This window comes from Centrocercus urophasianus, unplaced genomic scaffold (assembly GCF_019232065.1).
Source record: "Centrocercus urophasianus isolate 14NV4802_14NV808 unplaced genomic scaffold, USGS_Curo_1.0 seq_46, whole genome shotgun sequence".
NCBI classification, from domain to species: domain Eukaryota; kingdom Metazoa; phylum Chordata; class Aves; order Galliformes; family Phasianidae; genus Centrocercus; species Centrocercus urophasianus.
The window spans coordinates 344,808-364,892 of NW_024885044.1; the positions used below are offsets into that span (position 1 = coordinate 344,808).

Genomic DNA, 20,085 nt, shown 5'->3' on the forward strand with positions numbered 1-20,085 from the left:
TTTTTTTTTTTTTTTTTTTTTTTTTTTTTTTTTTTTTGTGGTGGGTGTTCTGTAGAAGATACAGTGCTGCTAGATGGCTTGTGAGATGCTGGAATGAAATGGGTAACTAGGAAAGGAGGACACTGTTTATAACCACAGTTGTCTGTTAACGAAGCCTGGAATAACCTACAGACCAGAAATTACACATTTTAAACTCATACAAAACCAGTACTGCAAACAAATTAAGGTCTGGATTTGTAAGAGACTAAATTCCTATGAGTTACGTGCATATCTGGGCTGCCAGATGCACCAGTCTATTTGATATGAGGTTAAATTAAAGGTCTTTATCTGTAGACCTCTGTGTTTGGGTAAGTCAAGATCTGAATTTTGTCTCTGATTATTTTTCTTGTAGGAGATTATTTTCTTGTAGGAGATTAGTACACATAGAAGCTCTTAGCACTTCAGTAGGACTGTGGTTTATTTCCTGGCACTGACTTTGTTTGATGATAAAGATAGCAAAGCTTTTCTTCTGCAAAACAGCAGTCAAGAAAATGACTTCTTCTTGAGAAGAATTCCATCTTCTCAAAAGTCACTGTCCTTCTGGCAGTGTAAGATGTGCTCCTGACGTGGATTGAATATCTGGGGGAAAAAAGAGAGATGGATGTGGCGAAGAAGGAAGCTGCAGTTATTCTCTTATATTGACTCAGTTCAGTTGTTTCCTGTTTTGGCAGTGAGTACATGGCTACAAAACAGCAAAAGTAGAGCATTACTGCCAGCTACTCTGAACTTCTTCTGTTATGGGTCATAACTTTCAAGAACAAATTGTATTTTGAACTTACTGAAATTCGAGAAGTCTCATGTAATTCTTTAACCAAGTAGTAGAGTCAGTCTAACACTTAGCATGAGTGATCAGTCTCTGGTTACCCCAGTTCCATTGCAACATTCAAAAAAATCGAAATAGAAAAAAGTTTTTACTCATGGCAGATAATGACATTGAAGCAATTTGACAGTCTGAACAATTGAGTTTTGCAGAATACAGTGATGTATTCCTTTTGACAACACGCTAAATAAATACAGTACTACTAAAACCGGCACATGGTACAAGTCTGGTAGTTTCTTGCTTCTGGAAGTACTTACCCAAATTTGAGGAGCTGTTTGGATGCACGAATTCAGCTGAGCATTTAGTGTTTGGTTACCTGCCACGATGAGGTGGCTGTGATAAAGAACTGGAGGATTTACTTTAATAATTGGTAAATTTCTTGTTAAGCATGTTGAGGCTAGTTGGTTTTGAGAAGCAATCAGTAATATCTGCTAACGGTAACGAGTGCGGGCACAGAAGAAATCAGTACACTTTCCCAAGTGTTGATATGATTTAATAACACAACCAGTTTATGTTCTCAGGGTTATTTCCATGCCTACAACTAGCTGACTGTAGTGTCAGAAGCACTGCTTACGTTGCATTGCTGCAACCTGTTGGAGATTGCCCACGCAGTGCTGAATTAGCAAGGGGCTTTCTAGGAAAGCCGTGTTGTAAGTGTGTGATGATATATATGTGTATTTTTTTGGAACTCGCGTAGTAGTGTCATTGAACTTTAAACAAACTTGTCCCTTTTTCTCTCTCTCTTTCCATGCTACTTGGCTTTGGAGAGAAGCTGGGGTATAGCCCTCTGGTTTTTGTTGAGGCAGATTAATAAATCAATATTGCCATTATTTTTCTTGAAAAGAAAATGGAGAGACTAAGTGATTAAAAAAGAAAAGATATCAAAATCTATGTTTATTTCAATTATCTAGCTGAAATTCTGCAGCTTAAGACTGATGTCTGATGTAAACGTCCATTTATTTATTTGGTCTTTAGATGCACACTGATGATCTTTTTGTTACCTGTATAATCTATCCCCCTTTTTTGTATTCATCCAAATGTCCTGATACAAGAAGTCCAGTTTTACTTGTCAGTCTGAGTTGTGTGAGATACTGATCTCCACATACTTTTTATCTGTTCATCTACATGTATTTTAGGTATTAGCAATGTTCTTTTGTTGAGGAGTCAGTTCACTGCTTCTCAGTGACCAAATTTGCTCTCTTAAACACTGATATGAAGCCAGTTGTGTAAAGTGCCTGTTTATTGTGGATCCCTTAGTAGTTGTACCTGTTTTTCTCCTAGTCCTCTTTGCCGCATCATATAATTGTTTTTTTTTTCCCCATTCTGCAGTCAGCCTTTAATGCTGGCTTTAAGAAATCTTTTTCAAGCTCTTAAACTAAAGTTGCTCTTTTGTTTAAGTGTTTTTTTAATACGTGTTTTGAACTGTGTTCCTTAATGCGACTGCCTGAGTGGATGGATTACTGTGTGCCTTCGTTGCGGGTGATGAGATCTTAGCAAATGCTGTTTCCTGTCGGAGCAGAACTGTTAAAATGACAATATTTCATTATCCCAAGATCTAGACTATTCCAAAATTTATGGTGTAACATAACAGCATGATCAGATTGAGGCCTGCTTGAAAGTCCCAGGGAGGCTTTCTGTTGAATCCAAAGGCCCTTCAGACTGGTCATGACAGTTTCTTTTCTTGAAATACTGACATGCAAATGTGTGCAAATTGCAACATGCTTGAACAACTAATGTCGTGAATGCCTCTTCATGTTGTCTTACCTAGTACTTACTGGAAGATTTAGGGGTATATCTTTCATTTCTTAACCTCCTGTAGGTTTCTGAACAAGGTGAGAAAGGTAGCAGTCAAACAGTGGCGTTATGCTCAGGTTTACATAGGGCAAAAGTAGCTCAGGGCTTAGGAAAAGCGGCCAGACCAGGCTGTAAAATGCAGGAGGAATCGACTGCTGGTACTATAAAGTAGTTCGGGGTCAAGGGGAATTTTTTGAAGGCTGGGAGGAATGGAAGGAAAGGACTTTGTGCTATGGACTGAATTACTACGATGAGGTTTCGGAAGGGTCGAGCATTCTGGAGCAGGAAGCTTTGGGATGAGGGGCCGAGAGCCTCTGGGAGCCCCCCTTTCTGCTGCTTCTATCCAAGCAAGGATGTGTTGGCCTGCCTGATTACTTCTGTCTGAACAACTCAGCTATCCTTGCATTGTGGAGAAATGGAACCCGTTCAATGCAACTGAGACCAAGCTTCTGGAAAGCCCAAATGAACTTCGTATTCCAGTCATTGCCATTCATTTGTAGCAGTGAGAACTTTCAATTTGAATTTGAAGAATAGCACTTCAGATGTTCTTCACTCTACATCTGACATTTTCAGGGGTATTTGCACTGGGTATGGGGTTTAAAATCAGGATATGAGCGTTACGGAATGACTCGTTCATAAACAGAAGCATTTGATCTTGTGCAAGTGACTTGGGTTTTAGCCCATCTTTATGAAGTGTTACATTGCACAACTTTTTGAATGAAATGTCCTTTTAAAATTACAGGATCTCTGCAGCGAGACTGAGCGTGATTACAGAAGGTGTTAAGTAACCTTATCAATACCTCATTAGTATTCATCCACTAACCTCAGATCTTGCGGCACGACTGGCTTCAGGTTACTCATAACGTAATTCCGTGCATTGAATGAATCTGCCTTCTCCTGGTGGTGATCCTCCAGTCTGTAACTGGACCTCCACCACCCTGCATCAGTAGCTAATCTGACTTGATAGCTGACTCCTAAAGTAACCAATAACAGAGGTTTCTGGGAAATGTATGAGAAGCCTGTAACATGGTTGTTTTTGTAACTTGACACTAGAATGCGTCTTTCCAATAATCGCTTCTGTTGAAGGCCATCTGATTTCTACCAAAGCCAGCTAAATATCCGGAAAAAATCTTACGTTTCTTGTCATTCTAGATGTTCTACCAACTGCTGTAGCCAAAATAAACAACAGAAAACCTCAAGTCACTTTTATTCCATGTTGTTGAGAACAGCATGCCCCATCTTTTCAGGCATGAATTCAACCACCGAGATCCAGGCAGTGTGCCCTTTGGGATTTTCTTTTTTATTGGTATTGCACTCAGAAATGAAGTTCTGTATGCTTAGTTGGCTTTTCATACAAGGCAGCAGCTTGCCTGCTGCGATATCTTGATCCTTCATCTTCTTCCCCCTCACTCCTACCCTTTTGTTTTTATCTCTGTTTTTTGCAACATGCTTCAGGAATATGTAATTTTTTTAAAGACTGTCTGTTTTTGGGAGGCATGCGGGTAATTTCTTTCTCTTCATTTTCTACATGCTTATTGGAGTTTTGCATCTCCTCGACCTCCTTTATTCTTTCTATTCCTGTAGGCACTGTAGCATCACAACAACAACAAAAAAAAACCCACCAGGTGTTAGTTAATAACCAGATTTCTACTCCCTCAGCAATGCATTACCAGTCTGAGATCCTTAAATACATATCTGAATCTGTGGAACTCCCTGAGGCTGGGAGTAAGTAGTGTATAAGTGCATATGCACATGAATACTTAAGTACAGTATTTTTACATTAGAATTCCTTTGCATCATTTCAGCTCAGTAATGAAATGTTTGATTTGTTTCCTATTTTAGAGAGGGGATGGTTGTTTTCAGATGTTTTAATACCACGAAATGATACTGCACAGACTAGTGCTGCTACCACTTTAACTCTGTCTTCACAGCTATCGTTCCTAAGGATTTTTTTCTTTTGGTTTGCAATTTGCTGCATTTTAATATGGATCTTAAGTGTTGACTTTTTGGTTTCCTGACTACATAGGCTCTGTGAGAAATATGATTAGAGATCCAGAAGGCCACTTTTCCTTAGTTCCCTATTTTTCTCTTATTAATCCTGTACAGCCAGTATATAGGAAAGATAAACACCTGCAGAACACAGAATCGCCAATCTAATTGATTAGTCAGAGATTAATTTAAGAAAACAGCCCTTTTAGCTACTTCATGTTTTAGATATTAGAATGTAGCAGTCAAGATCATGTTCTCCAGACAGCATTCTTCATAAGCAGAATTACTGGCAGCCATGTGTTAAGTTGCAAAAAGTAGCAGCTGTCATTACTTATTTCAGTGAGGGGCCATTTCAGAATACTGTACTAACTTTGAGCAGGTATATGAAAAATAGAGCTGTTTGCTTAATTTGCAGAATTCACTGTACGTTGGTAATCACTGGTAAATAATGGGGTAATAAAGCAAAAAAGAGGAACTTCAAAATAAATAAATGAATAAATAAATACAAATCTTTAGCACTGTAAGTACTTCTTTCTGCAAAGCTGTGAGGAATAGAAAAGCAGTCCAGTTTGGCCTGTGTTTCAGCAATTAGATTCTGAGGTGGTATAAAATCCTTCTGCTCTCATGTTGGAAGCTTGCCACAATGTGAGCTGGAGCCTGAGATTGATAGAGGAGTGCCCAGCCTTTCTGTGCAGATGTATCACAGGCAGTCCTGCAAAGCTACTGCATGTTTATGCACAGAAACCTGTCTGCTTCTAACAGTGGTTATAGATGTGTGGATCAACAGCATGCATGTCTGCACAGGTAATTAACATAAAACTTGGCTTAACTTGGTGTCTTTAACAAAAATAAATTAGCTCTGTAATGTGTTTATAATTATGTTTTTGAATGGCCTCTGGGCCAGATTCACTTTTTCATTTAATGTTCATGCATATGGTATCTGTCTTAGGATTTCATAAACCTAATTGTGCTGTCGAAGTATCAGTTTTACTGTAAATCCATTCCTTTGGTTTTCATTAATTTCAGTTAAATATGGCAGCTTTATGGGAAAGTTCCTTGTACTGTAGTTTTTAAGAATCGCTTGCTTAGAACAGTATTTATTTACATTGTTAAGACGTGTTTCTTATCAGCTGGGACTAATATCCAAGGACAGCAGAAATCATCTCAGATAGTTGAGCTATTTCATACATCTGAAAAAAAACCTGGAAGAAACTGTAATTGTATGCTTTAGATGATAGATACATTCAGTAGAGCATGCAAGTTGAATTTTTTTTTTTTGCCATTTGCAGCTGATAAGTCAAGGTAAAGTTCCGCACAGCCTTAGAAAGACGTGATTGTGGCATGTTGGTGTTGACACGTCACTCCTCTGATGCCAAGGGGCAGACAGGTCTTTTCTACCATAATGAATATTTTCTAATTCTTGGTTGGCCAGAAGGAACATTTGATAATTCCCTTGATAATGGCACCATTATCGTAGAGCAGTTCATATGGAAGTGCTTTCCAGCGTTTTCTTGTGTTCTGATAAATTTAAACTGAGTTTTTACCTGAATCCTAAAATGTTCACTGTCTAAAACTGTCACACGGTAAAACAAATCATGTGATTCTGTGATAAAACATGAAGTCAGATGGCTGTTTGTCTTCAGATAGCTAACGGTTGGATGATATTAAATGAATTCATACATTAAACTTTTTTGGTTGTTTTGTTTCAGGACATTAGGCATGAAGCCAGTGATTTTCCATGTAAAGTGGCGAAACATCCCAGAAACAAAAACAGAAATAGGTACAGAGATGTCAGCCCCTGTAAGTATATTTGCTTTTCCATTGTTTGTGACACACAACTGACCTCTAATTATTTCTGGCAGGTAAATGCTCTGTGTAAGATCAAGACCTCTGTTAGATGCATAGAGATCCCAGATCATTATGTCTGTTAATATATAAAGTTATGAGATTGATGGCACAGGATGCTGTTATGTTCATAGGATCGTTGTATAGCAACATGCAGTAATTCTGTATGTGTGGGTAGAAAACAGAAGAACGGAACTTGTTTTCTCTTATGCTAGGGAAAAACGGTGGCGGAAGTATTAACACAAGTAAAAATATCCTTTCTATTGCAGTGCACTTACTAGAACATCCTTTCAGTCAATGTAGCATAATTGTTGCCTTTGGAAGATGGAGAAGTCTTGCATAAAGTAAGACCACTGGAGATGAATCCAGTTGAGACAGAGATTGAGATTTGAGATAGAAAAAAGGACGTTTGCAGAGCTGGTAATCTCAGCGCGAGACCTGTGCTTCCAAAATGACTGTCATTGCATGTTCTGTTGAATTCTGATGAGACTTCAGTCTCTGAGCATGTGCCCTCTGTACAAGGCACTGCAGCAGCAGTTCTGCTCAGCATCGCAGGCTGTCTTTCCATCCGTGATTCTATGTACAAAGGCTACCACATTCAGACTTCCCTGTGCCTGGTGTGCTGACTTTGGAGGTGCTATTGCAGACACTAGAGAAAGTGACTACTTGGCTGAACTGACTGGCTTCTCTGCACTGCAGAGCAGTAGTCAGGACCCTTCCTTAAAGGTGCAGCACTGGTACCTATTTTAAATACAGTGATTCTGTAGGTTCTGTCTTTGGGCAGTTATCTATATTCTGCTCAAAGAGAAGAATGTTACTGTGTACCACCAAATTCTTACATTGTAGGGGCTGAAGGTTATCATCTGTTCACCTTTCTTGTAAAATGTGAAAATTCTTGTCTTTGTGGGTTTTTTTCTGTGTGTGTGTGTGCATTTTTCCTTCTATATAGAAGAAATAGAACCTAACAAAAGAGCAGTAACATTACATTTTCTGTAACTTTAATTATTATTTCTAGACGTTACTTGTTCTTGTCTGGGGAAAAGTAGAGTAAGTCTTTTGTTCAATGTATGTTTAGTCAGACCTTTAACAAGCTGATTTTTAATGTTTAAGTTGCAGTAGATAAGCAGTTATGTAACTGTATTTATTTAAAAACAGTAACTTAGTAACTGTACAAATGTATCAGTGTGATCTGGTTTGCACCTTAATTGTGAGTACCAGATTCTTGCGATGTATTTCCAGAAGACGGAGCTCGACTTGCATTCACTGCTCTGTACAGTGCTGTTCTCGTAGTACATACATGGTACTCCAGGGATACCAGAGAACACTTCTGTGATTGAGCTCTTTTAATTCTTCAGGAAAACTCTGCTTTTTTGAGCCTCTCATCTAGTGAGGCTGTGCATGTATTCTAACCAGTATTTCTGATTTATTCTGCAGTTGATCACAGTCGAATTAAGCTAAATCAAGGTGACAATGACTATATCAACGCTAGTTTAATAAAAATGGAAGAGGCCCAGAGGAGCTACATCCTTACACAGGTAACTGCTGTCTACACACAGTGGAAATATGGGATGATTGGAGTTGTTTTTCAAGGAATTTCTTTAGTCTGTCTGGTTTATGTTGTTTATTTTAAAGCTAGTTAAGTGTATATAGGTATCCCTGTCTGTTTAAACATATTGTGTGCATAGAACAACTTTATATAAATGCTGCATGTTTTTCCTTCTTTTTGTCAGTACTGACTTTGCATTTTGGTAGCATTGGGTCTCTGACTTCAGGCCCACCTTGGCTTTATAACAGAAGTTGATGTACTTTTAGAAATCCACTTATGATATGTTGGTTTATGATAAGCAACATCAAGATGTGGTTGACATCTGTCACCTTTCTCCTACATGGAAGACCAATGCATAAAGACCATGGAAGTCCAAAGCACAAAGGCTTTGGAACTTTGGACCATTACAGTCTTAAAACTCCTGAACAGAAACATGCTTCACTTAGTGGGAGAATTTCACATTTACAGGAGTTTGTCGTTACACATCCTTCTGAAAACGATGTTAGTGTAGTGTTCACAGATGTGTACATCCTAAGATGACCTCCAAAAGGTCTGCGGACAGTGCTCATGTCTTCATCTTTGAAGTGAGAGAGGAAAGCTATGATAAAGACTTCGGTGATGGAGATATGGGCAGGGGGGAAATTTGCTGTCTTTCTCTGAATCTGTGACTTACACAGTTATGTAACAGTTTCAAAAACATCAAGGTACCTGGCCGTCTTACTGTGACAGCTGGCGATTGTCAGAAGTCCTGTTTGTCCTAAACCTTTGGTTTCCTGGAGGCAGCCCTGGCCTCTAATCTTGACTTGTTCTTCCTCCCGCGCTTCAGATAAAGGTAGACTGGGATTAATATTTCCAAGCAAAGGTCAGCAGCTCTTCCTTCTTCTTTCTAGAGAACAAAGATAAATCTGTAACGAAGAAGCAGGCAGTGCAGCATTCAATATGAAAATGATTCTTGTACATAACTTGCATTTCCCTTATTTAGGACGAGGTAGGCTGATCGCAGAGTTGAACTGGTAGGCTTGTATGTGCAGCTAAGTGGTACTAAAGATTTTTTCTGATCCAGTATTTAATGGATTTGAATGGCTTTTTGAGGTCCCTGGCCAGCTGTTTGAGCAAGGTGGTGTTTAGTGAGTGTGAGAGGCACCGTGCTGCTGGCTGTGTTGACCCAAATTCAAAATGGATTTTGGAGTACAGAACAGCAAAATGAATTAGCACAGACAAGAAGCTACAAGGAAATGTGCTTTGTAAGTAGAGTATAATACTGTAAAGTATCATGAATAACAATGAAGTATTGCAGAAGAATTAAACGTGTACATTAATTTTGCTCCTAATCAGTGAGGTTTTATTTCCCCATTACTTTCATTTGCCCGCCTACGAAAATTCTCTCAGCATTTTTTGCTCCCAGTTCTCTTCTCACTAATGAGACTACTTCTCTCTTCCTGTTATGTGTGTTATGTGTGTGGGGAGGGAAGAGATTAACATCTGTCCATGGGAGAATTGGAACCTAAAGCTACATCACTACATTCTGTTGTTTTTGGGTTTGGTTGGTTTTTTTTTTTTCAGTTTGAGAAGTTGCTTGATATTTGCCTGCATTTATTGTCTAGGGCAGTAATGTTTTACTGGGAAACATTGCTCTGATTTTGACAGAAAATATCACTTATTTCTGGTTATTCTGTCTCCACAGGGACCTTTGCCAAATACTTGTGGTCACTTCTGGGAGATGGTTTGGGAACAGAAAAGCCGTGGTGTTGTCATGTTGAACAGAGTGATGGAAAAGGGATCCGTGAGTATTTACCTGGTGTTAGCTATGTGCTCACTGTGTGTTTTGCTTTAAATTAAATCGAAAGAAAAAAAAAAAAAGAAGAGAACTGAAATAGAGGTGAAAAATGTGACTGTAAGTAATTTTACCTAACAAATAGTGCTTAGAATCAACTACCTGGTGAATCAGTCTTTTAGTCAGAAAACTATCCTGTTTGTACCTGCAGGTCTTAATTTCTTCTGAATTTGGTTGAAATAAGGCATTAAAACCATCTGTCTGCAAAAATGAGTATTTGGTCTGCTTCTAACCTAGGTATCTGAATCTAATTCTTCTCATATACAAATTGTGCCTCCAATACACCAAGTGTTTATTCAGAAACAATGTGAAATGGCTTTAGTGTAGTTACAGGTTCACCCTGATTCCAAGTTTCCTTCACACAGTAAGAACTCAGATTTTTAAACCTAACTCCAGCATATACTGTTTGTGCTCCAGGGTCACTGTTTTATTAAAAAAAAACTGTTTCAGGTGTGAGGAAAATGGGGGTACAATTACAAGTGCTTTTCCTGGTGTCTGTGTTAAACACTGATGTGCCAGTGATGCAGGAGCAGCTGTTAAGCCAGGACATGTGCAGTGGATTTGATTCTCTCACACCTTTTAGGGAGTTTACATTAGACAGGACAGACAGATGATGAAGGCAAACAACAGGTAAATAGCTGAGGTTATTTTAAGTAACTATCATGATAGCTAAAAGAGGTTGGCTCCTCTTGCACATGGAGTAGCTGCTGTCTTGAGAGGAAATGTCTCAGCCCTTCTGGGGTTGGTGGAGACATGGGGCATTAATTCCATCAAGCACGGAATTAATTCTATATCTGTGGGTTCAGAGCTTTGGTTGTATGGTAACAGCTGGTGTCCTGTGCTCCTCAGGTGGACTTGGCATCTGTCAAATTTGAGAAAAAAGCAGTTTTAAAAACTGACAGGAATGCACAGTTACAAGCTAAATGTTACAGTGCAGTCAGTATAAAGATGCGTCAGTGGCGTCGTGGGAATGTTGGGTATCTACCAGTGATAACTGGTGTGTGCTTTTGCAAAATGGGGAAAGAATTCTCAATCATCAGGAAATTTCTTGTGGAATCAGTTGTGTTTTTAGTAACTGCAGTCTTGATTATGAGTGTGTTGCAAGTGAAACTTAATCTTCAAGAGATGCAGTAACTGTAGTTTTCAATAGTTTCTTCCTTTCCAGCCATTCCCACTTATTCTCTGCAGCGTCAATGGTTTCAAAGAAAATGAATTACTATGGTCCCTTAGGGCTGGCTGCTAACCCTTCTGAGCAGACAGCAGCGGGGGTTACAGTGGAGCACAACAAAATACTCTTTACAGGCGCATTTGATAGAGAAGTTAGACACCAGTCATTTGCAGTTTCTTAAACGTTAAGACTCAAGAAAGTGCTGAGAATTAAAACTGCCTTCTAGACCCTGAAAACTAAGGGTACGATTTGAATAAAAGCTAGAACTAGTCCGGGCAAAACTAGAATTAAAGTACCATTGATTACATTACTCCGTAGAGTTTCCTGGCAGAAATTATCCTAGAGGTGAGATTGCTGTTGTTTTCTTACCAGTATTTCTCCACTTCAGCATTAAATCCATGTTATTGGACCTTCAATAAAAGCAGCACTAACCACGTGCAGCCATCCGTTCCCAAAGAGCTGAGATACGGACAAGTGGTGGCTGTAATCCTGTTTTCAGAGGAGCAATGCTTAATGACAGAAAGAGCAGGACAGTTCCCACACTCAGAATATCTGTAGTTTTTAATGGTTATAAACTTTCCCATTTGTCTTGCTGGTGAGTTTCTTTTTCTTTAGTTTCAGTTTTTTCCTACACACTGCACAATCTGCTGCTCGTCTGTTTGGTTGATTTATCTAATGCAGCAGTCTTCTTGCAAAAGTAAGTTCTCTTGGAAAACTTCACTGACAAAATTGAAAGTCAGAAATAGGTAATGGTTGTGTTTGCTGACTGCAGGATTTTTTGTTAGGCTCTTTACTTTCAAAGTGTGCCATGTAAAATTAGAATGATCTCACTGCTGTTTTTATTTTTGTGGTAAATGAAAGGAATAACCCAAAATCTCATCTGATATTATACTTGCAAATTAGTAATGCTGTCATTCTCTAGTAGCTTATCTGTTGAATTAATAATTTTTTTTATGGTACATTCTGCTCTTGTTAACATCTCTTCTTTTGAAATGGAAACATTTCAGTAAGGGTGATGCATAAAATGCAGCATTGACTTGGATTCACATTTTGGCAGTGTTGTACAGCTTTTGTATTTAGAAATTTACTAGACTTTTTGGGTTGTTGTTAATGGTATGATACAAGCTAAAATAAATAATGACTTTGGTGATTTTGATTATGTTCCACCAGAGGTACAGTCCTGTTGCACACTCTTCCAGTTTCCATGTAGAAGAAAGAGCTCTGCTGCCACAAAGCTATCCTCAGTCCTTAGGTATTTTCATGAGTCAGTTGGGGTCAAAATAATTTGACTCGTACCAAACAAAAATTACTGAAGATGTAGTTTTGCAGCATAAAGGAAGGCTGGTATTTTTTGCATTGAAACTCATCCTTATAATAAACCAGAGGAATATTTTAAGATAGTTATATTTGCTTTTTACACAAGTATAAACGATGCATAAATGGTACCCGTCTGTTTTTAGATAAAGTGTGCGCAGTACTGGCCACGGAAGGAAGAAAGGGAAATGTTTTTTGAAGATACGAACTTGAAACTAACCTTGATATCAGAAGATATAAAGTCATATTACACAGTACGACAACTTGAGTTGGAAAACCTTACAGTAAGTACAGGAACTACTACCAGTCACTTCCTTTAATCTCTCTGAGGTGAGACCCTGCTCATCAGTAAGGTTATGGAAAAGACTGGTGTGAAATGCAGCAGGTTTTGTGCTGGAATTGATGATTCTGTATGAGATGGCTCTTCAACATTGCCTGGTATTGGAGCATTACTCTGACAGTGAAGAAACACAAAAGCAGTCATTCAAGCAGTGGCACCTGATGGAAAGTTCCTGCATGACGCTGGCAAGGAATATTGCCATTCACTGTCGCTGAATGTGGGTAACTGAAGATAATGTCTAAGGTTCCCAGCGGTGCTGAGCTCAGTGTGCATGTTGTGGCATTCTGGCAACAGTTCTGTTCTGCCCACATGCTGCTCCATACTGGAGGGTATCAATATTTGCTCAACTGTTAGCATCTTGTGCCAGGAAATGTGAGAAAGCAGATACGAATTTGATTGATCAAGTGATAGCTGAGTAAGGATTTGGCTGTTGCAGTTTGTTTGCTGTGTTAAGAAGTATATCTGCCATAGGCATGTTTTGGATGGTTGTACCTCCAAATTCTGACAGGATGTGAACACCATTGAGTTAGTGGTCTTGGAAGAAAGTTTCCAAATTGGGAATAAAGTGTAAGGGAACACCTGTGATTGTGTGTTTCGTCTGCAGAAGTGGAACAGGTTTCTGTAGCTCGCCGTACACCATTCTGAGAACTCTTTAAATGGTCTTTAAATTCTGCCATTACAAACTGGTCAGCAGTAGTTAGCTACTATCAGCTAGCTATCTTAGTGCAAGCATTTGAACTATACTGAAAAAAGCATAAGGCAGGTTATACATAAGTTTACTTACCAGTCTCCTTTGCTCAAAACAGAGTCCTTTTACAAAAAGGAATAACTGTAATTAGTTTCTTAGCTGAGCAGATGTGAAAGCCCCCTCAGAACATGGAGCGTTGTTATTTGAATTTAAGTCAACTATTGTAAAGCTGTAATGTCCAAGAAGTAGTAGTGCAGTCTGATTACCACACAAAGCTGAGCTGGTGCTCTCCTCTGTATCATAGAAACCAGATTTACTGCTAACGTTTTTTTCGTAGGCACAAATTCGAAACTGACCTACAGCTATAAACAGTTAATGTTTGAAGCTATGTAACTGACATTTGAAGCTGCCTTTCTTAAGCATGTAGGAGGATACTTGCTAGGAAAATGAACATGTGAGGAACTGTATTTGCTCATTAGAACATTGTTGTAAGCAGCTGTACTTTGAACAGTTTTTGACTTGTGCATCCAACTAAAAGACTTGCTAAGTGCTGTCTTTTACAGACGCAGGAAACTAGAGAGATTCTGCACTTTCATTATACTACGTGGCCTGACTTTGGAGTCCCGGAGTCTCCTGCTTCATTCCTCAATTTCTTGTTCAAAGTGAGAGAATCTGGCTCGCTTAACCCTGAGTATGGACCTGTTGTGGTGCACTGCAGCGCAGGAATTGGGAGATCAGGAACGTTCTGCCTGGTCGATACGTGTCTTCTGCTGGTAAGAACTACTGTGTCGAGATGATACGCTGTTTCAGCAGAGCTCCCTTGAAGAGCGGTTTCTTCTGGCTCACAAAAAGCTGCGGTGTTTTCTGTGGAGTATTCTCACGTGTTATTTCTCTTATCTTACTCATTCTGGTGTGAGACTGTCTTCCATTTTAAAACTAAGGTAGATCTCATTCTTAACTGGCTGTTTGATTCCAGGAAGGAAAACTCTAGTTTTTAGAGTGATTTGCACGGATAGGCTTTATCCGTGTGCTTAAGAAAAACATGAGGTGTTTGCTAAATAACAGCGTAAGCTATCCTTAAACAGTGTGAAATACACCGACGTGTTTCCTTTTACAGAGTCAACTTTGCCATTTAGGGAGGGGAAAATTTTGGTTTTATTCTGTCACTGTGTGAGATGAACTAATACACAGAAGTCAGGCCTGGGTCAGAGTATCTGTTTCTTAAACTATTTTACTTATTACATCTTCAAAACAAGAAAGACCAAAAAAGGGAAAACATACAGGATTATAGAGTCCTAGTGCAGTTTTCCATTTCTGTGTCTTTTCTTAGTGCACTAATACTTCAATATGTAGGATGGTCTGAAAGCTGCTCTATTAAGTCAGTCATCATATTGAATCTCATCAGAGCATAAAGTATGTTTCAAATTTTTATCTTCAGATGGACAAACGGAAAGATCCTTCTTCTGTGGATGTTAAGCAGGTTCTGCTCGAAATGAGGAAGTACAGAATGGGACTCATACAGACAGCAGATCAGCTTCGTTTCTCCTACTTAGCTGTTATTGAGGGGGCAAAATTCATTATGGGGGATGCTTCAGTGCAAGTGAGTATCATTGACTGCAGATCCAGATGTATAGTGAGCTGCAACATTTTTTTTAACTGTAGCATATAAGTGAGGTCAGTGAACAGAAAGGAGCCTTGAATTACTTTGGCTTCAGTAAGTTTTTATATTGTGCAGTACTTGAATACAATGCTTTATTACTGACTTCACTATACTTCCTGTAGCCCTGTAGAGTAATAGGTGGTGCCTGTGTACTCCTCAGCACCTTCACTGGGGTCTAGATTGGCTGCATCTGCCATGTCTTTCATCAGCTTCCTTGTATGATAGAAATTTAAGTATTGCGATGAATTCTTACAGCAGAACTAGCAACATAGGTTCTATTTCATGCTATTTAAAATTTCCAGAGGTCGATTAAAATTTCTTCCTTTTATAACTGATTATAACTGCTGTCTTTGGTGTACTGCAGAGAGCTTAGATTTGGTATTATTTTTGTGTCGGCTTCTTTCCCTTTTTTTTTTTTTTTCAATGCAAATGAACAGGCATGCTAAAAATAAGTGAGAAGGTAGAGTGGGAAGCCCCTACCAAGTTAAAGCTACAGTAGTTTACATAAAATAAACAATGGAAAACATAACAGGGCATTTCCTTCCCTGCAGGAACAGTGGAAAGAGCTTTCCAATGAAGATCTGGACCCACCACCTGAACATACCCCGCCTCCTCCCAGACCACCAAAGAGAACCTCAGAAATGCACAACGGAAGGATGCACGAACATGCAGAATTCTTTCCTAAGCATCAAGTGGTAGAGGAAGAGATCAGATGCTCAGTCAGCACTGCTGAAGAGATGGTTCCAGGTGGCAGAGTTTTTTCATCTGCACCACTGATCACAGACAGGTAATTCATTTTCCCACTTCAGCTTGACCTAAACTTTTTCAAAATTTCATATGAAAAATCCTGAATAGATGTTGACTGAATTACTATAATAGCAGTTCCAAAACAAAATCTGTGCATACTTTTCCATAAAGTTCTTCAGCATTTTTTAAAATGAGATCCTGCTGTAGTGAGAGAAGCAGAATGAGATGGCTTGGTCTCAATTTGCATGTGATGTGTTACAGTAAGTTACACAGGAGCTCTTTCACTGGAGGTGGAATTAGCATGGAGCTGAGATCTAGGCTGACCAGCTTTAGCTGTACTTAGAAATGTGAAATTAATTCTTTGTCTGCTTTTGATGAAAGGAGTAGAAGGGGCTCCTGAACAGGGAACTTCTCTACCTGTCATTGTAACCTCAATGGTCAACCTTGACAAATACGTGGAAGTGCTGTGAGAAGCGAGGTCTGACAGTGGAGAAGCCCAGGTTGCTACCTGCCAGCCACTAGATGTCCCTCCTGCCTTATCTGAGTGGCGTGGAGCTGGATGAAGTCAAGCCTCAATGTTAACTAATTTATTCAGAACAGCCAACAGAAAATAAACTTTTAAAAATAATTTTTGAAGAACCACCGGAGATGATTAATGACAAGTTTGATTTTTTTCCCCCACTAGCTGGTCTTCTAAAAAGACAGATTCACATCTGGGAATTCTGGAATAAAAATACCAAGTTTTAGTATTTTCTGCAGCACCGTAAAGTTTTTTCAACAGATGCAGCTGGCAGACTTGATGTATTTTATTTAATCAGACCAGTGAGGGAGTGAATGACTCTGCAAACTGGAGATTAGTAGTATAAGTTCCCAGCAGTCTTCCTTCAAAATAAACTTCCTCTTAATTTCACAGAGAGCACGGAGGCTGAGAACATGAACCTGGTATCTCTCCAAATTCTGCAGGAGGCAGAAATAAAATGAAAGTGTTCTTTGCCTGCTTAATGAAAACAATGTTTAAATTGGGATTTTGTTTTTTAATTCAGTGGGGGAGATTTGAGAAGTGAAATACTGAAATTCCAAATGCCTCTACTAAAAAGAAAGAGAATCTTGGAAGTAGGAGTAGGGAGAAACAAAGATGGGCTTGCTCAGCCTGGAGAAGAAGTCTGTGAGGAGACCTCATTGCAGCCGTCCAGTGTTTAAGAGGGATTATAAAAAGGAAAGGAATCAGCTTTTTACTCGGGTAGGTAGAGATAGGACAAGGGGAGGGGTTTTAAGTTTAAGGAGGAGAGGTTTAGATTGGATGTCAGGGGAAGCTCTTTACAGAGAGTGGTGAGGTGCTGTCACAGCTGCCCAGAGAGGTTGCGGATGCTCCATCCCTGGAGGTGTTCAAGGCCATGCTGGATAAGGCTCTGTGCAACCTGAGTAGTACTGGATCTGGAGGGTGGTGGCCCTGCCTGTGGCAGGGGGACTGGAACTTGATGATCCTCGGTGTCCCTTCCAACCCTAGGTGTTCTGTGATTCTCTAATTCTATGAAGGCTTAGCTACAAAAGAGAAGTGTTACAATAGCAACACCTTCCTCCTTTCTTCCATCAGGGACAGTTTAGTTCTGTTACCAGAGTATTTGCCTGGGATGTGAGATAACAGCTAATGCTTTCTGTGCCTAATGAGGAACATGGATAGAAAGCTTGTATCTTATGTCATCAGCTATGTAGATCTGAATTAATCAGTGGAGAAATGATTTCCTGGAAATTCTTTACACAGTTTCGTCTAAACGAATATAAGGCATGTCCAGCTCAGAGACATACATTAATTTTATTACAGGCACCAGTCTGAGGCTGGGGCTGAGTCATCCTCTGGAACTGCTTGTCTTCCTTTTTAATTATGAGGCTGGCTTGGACTAGACATCTGCTCGTTACCTTACTAAAGTGAAATCCAATCTTAATGCAGTATTTGACATTAGAAAAGGCTGGGATTTGAATCCTGAGATCCTGAATTCCATAGCATTACTGTAGTTGCAAGGTGAGGCTTCCTTTTGATCGCTGCTCTTGTCCTCAATTCTAGGACAGTGAGTCCAGAAATGATGCAAGAAAAACATGCTAGACAGGAAGGGGGTGGGCAGGTTGATATGAAAAGATGAGGCAGAAGGAGGCTGGAAGAAGTGCAGCAGTGGACATGGACAAACTGGCAGAGGTGAGCAAAAAGGCAGAAGCCTTAAGCATGGGCTTTTTTCCTGCCCTAGTCTGTTGCCTGACATGACAGATTGCTGAGTTTTATACTTCAGCTGCCAGAAGATGTATAGGAAATCCCTGTCCACTGCAGCTCCCAGCTGGTTTCCACTCTACTTGGTCTCCCAGCTTGGTGATGTTCTGCTTTCTAAATTCAGATGGAAGAAGCTGTACAGTAGATCTAAAAGTTCCAGTTAAGAAGCCTCTCTGGGTGTCAACATGATGGAGATTTTTATCTAGAAAAAAAGCATTAAAGACTATTAAAGATGGAGTAATCCTCAGCTCCATCACAATGCTCCTTGCTGCTCTTACAAAAGCACAAACCGTAATTTCATCACTTTCTGACTGTGAGCAGCTGTGTGATTTCAGAGCCCTCATGTTCTCCTCGGCTGGGTGTAGGCTGGCCCTTTCTTGTCTCAGTGGCTGCGGAGGCAGCAGATTTAGGATGAGCAGTGCAAGAGGTGTTTAAGGATAGGTCAGCTCATTCTTTAAAGGGTAAATCCAGTACTGAACATCTATTTATTTGTCCTTAAGCACTAGTCAAGACACTGAAATTCGGAGGAGAACTGTTGGCGAAAACCTGCAAGTCTCGGCCCACAAAGAAGAGTCGATGAAGTCGGAAAGCATAGAAGAGGATGATGAGAACATGATCACAACTTGGAAGCCATTTCTAGTGAATATATGCATGTTCACTTTCCTCACAGCAGGAGCTTATCTCTGCTACAGGGTATGTTTTCACTGATGGACATGCCAGCACAACTGACCCTGCAGAAAACACCAACGATTTGATCGGTTTGTAATAAGCTTCTGTACAAGAAAGCTTCTTGAGGCACGTGAGCCTTATCTCAGCAGAGATAGATCTTAAGTTGAAAGGCCAGAACTTTGGTTAGGGCTTAAAGAGAGAATTGATGCACTAGGGTTTCAGCTAGCCCTGTGGTCCCAAGAACATGATATTCTAATCTCAGGGCCTTAAAATATTCAGGAGTAAGCAGAGAAAATGCCAAATAGTCCGTTTTTCTTTTTTTCTTCCTTTTTTTTTTTTTTTTTTTTTTTTTTTTTTAACTAAATAATAGAATTACAACACATTGTTGTTTTTAGCCTTTTTTAAAAAGCCAGTTCTTTTTCTTTTGTGTTTCAGAAAAGCTAGGCACAAGCGGAACTTGCTTGTATTCTCCAAGTGTTGTAACCAAATACATCACTTACATCATTGAGTTCCCAAAAAAAAAAGAAAAACAAACCCACATACCTGAAGAATGTAAACCTTTTGGAAGGGGTAGGGGGCAGCTATGATTGGGTGGGTATTTGGTTTGGTTTTATTTCTAACTTGCTTCATCTGTTAAAGACTGAGTGAGTTGTGGGCAGTGCCTGTGGTATTGATGTATTTAATCTTGGGAAAACTTTTCTGAAAGAGCTTATTGTTTTACGTTGTTTATAGAAACAGGCTTCTGCATTTGCTCAGGGTATGCCAACATGTCCAGCTCTTTTTTTCTTTTTTCTTTTTTTTTAAAGAAATGTATCTTCTCATTGACTTTTGTTGCGCTCTACTTGCACATATACCTATTTACATTGCACCATCCTTTGTAAAGCTGTTTTTACATTTGTATTCTGGGTTAGGAGAAATTGAGGGGAGGGAAAGAAACAGGAAAGAAAATTCAACCAAAACATGTCCACCAGCATTTTGAAGCTGTTCAGTTGGCATTCAGAAGGACCAGTTCATAAGCCTCATCATTTGGAATGTAAAATGCAGTTTCAGTCTACATCTGCTTCATAAGGAACAGTGTGCTTTGTGCCACGGCCGGGAGGTCGTGTGCTCAGAGGCATTGCAGGTAAGCATGGAAAGCACGTCAGGAAAACCAGAGCCTCAATCCTGTGGCAGCTTCCTTAAGACAGAAAGTTCAACAGAAGACATGTTGGCCTCAGAACGCATCAGCTGGCTGTTGATGCAAGCATTTGTGTGTTTTGCTTATTTTAAAGCAAAGATTTAGAATACTGGTGTATTTGGCTGAAGAGAAGCTGTTGGGTGACCGTGGGACAGAGGTGTGTGTGGATAAGCCTGGCACCTCTGCAGACACGGA

General features: G+C 39.6%; 1 protein-coding gene across 3 annotated transcripts in view; it reads left to right on the top strand.

Annotated features, from left to right (window-relative positions):
- The window catches only part of PTPN1 (protein tyrosine phosphatase non-receptor type 1), a 39,131-nt gene extending 20,061 nt beyond the window's left edge, over window positions 1-19,070 (top strand). For all 3 annotated transcript variants that reach the window (XM_042834326.1, XM_042834327.1, XM_042834328.1), the window contains 8 exons: window positions 6,352-6,442; window positions 7,922-8,022; window positions 9,718-9,816; window positions 12,496-12,633; window positions 13,941-14,150; window positions 14,816-14,977; window positions 15,589-15,824; window positions 18,545-19,070. In XM_042834326.1, the coding sequence (XP_042690260.1) occupies window positions 6,352-6,442; window positions 7,922-8,022; window positions 9,718-9,816; window positions 12,496-12,633; window positions 13,941-14,150; window positions 14,816-14,977; window positions 15,589-15,824; window positions 18,545-18,752 (1,245 nt within the window). In that variant the 3' untranslated portion in view covers window positions 18,753-19,070. The remainder of the gene's footprint in view (window positions 1-6,351; window positions 6,443-7,921; window positions 8,023-9,717; window positions 9,817-12,495; window positions 12,634-13,940; window positions 14,151-14,815; window positions 14,978-15,588; window positions 15,825-18,544) is intronic.
- Window positions 19,071-20,085: the final 1,015 nt, after the last annotated feature.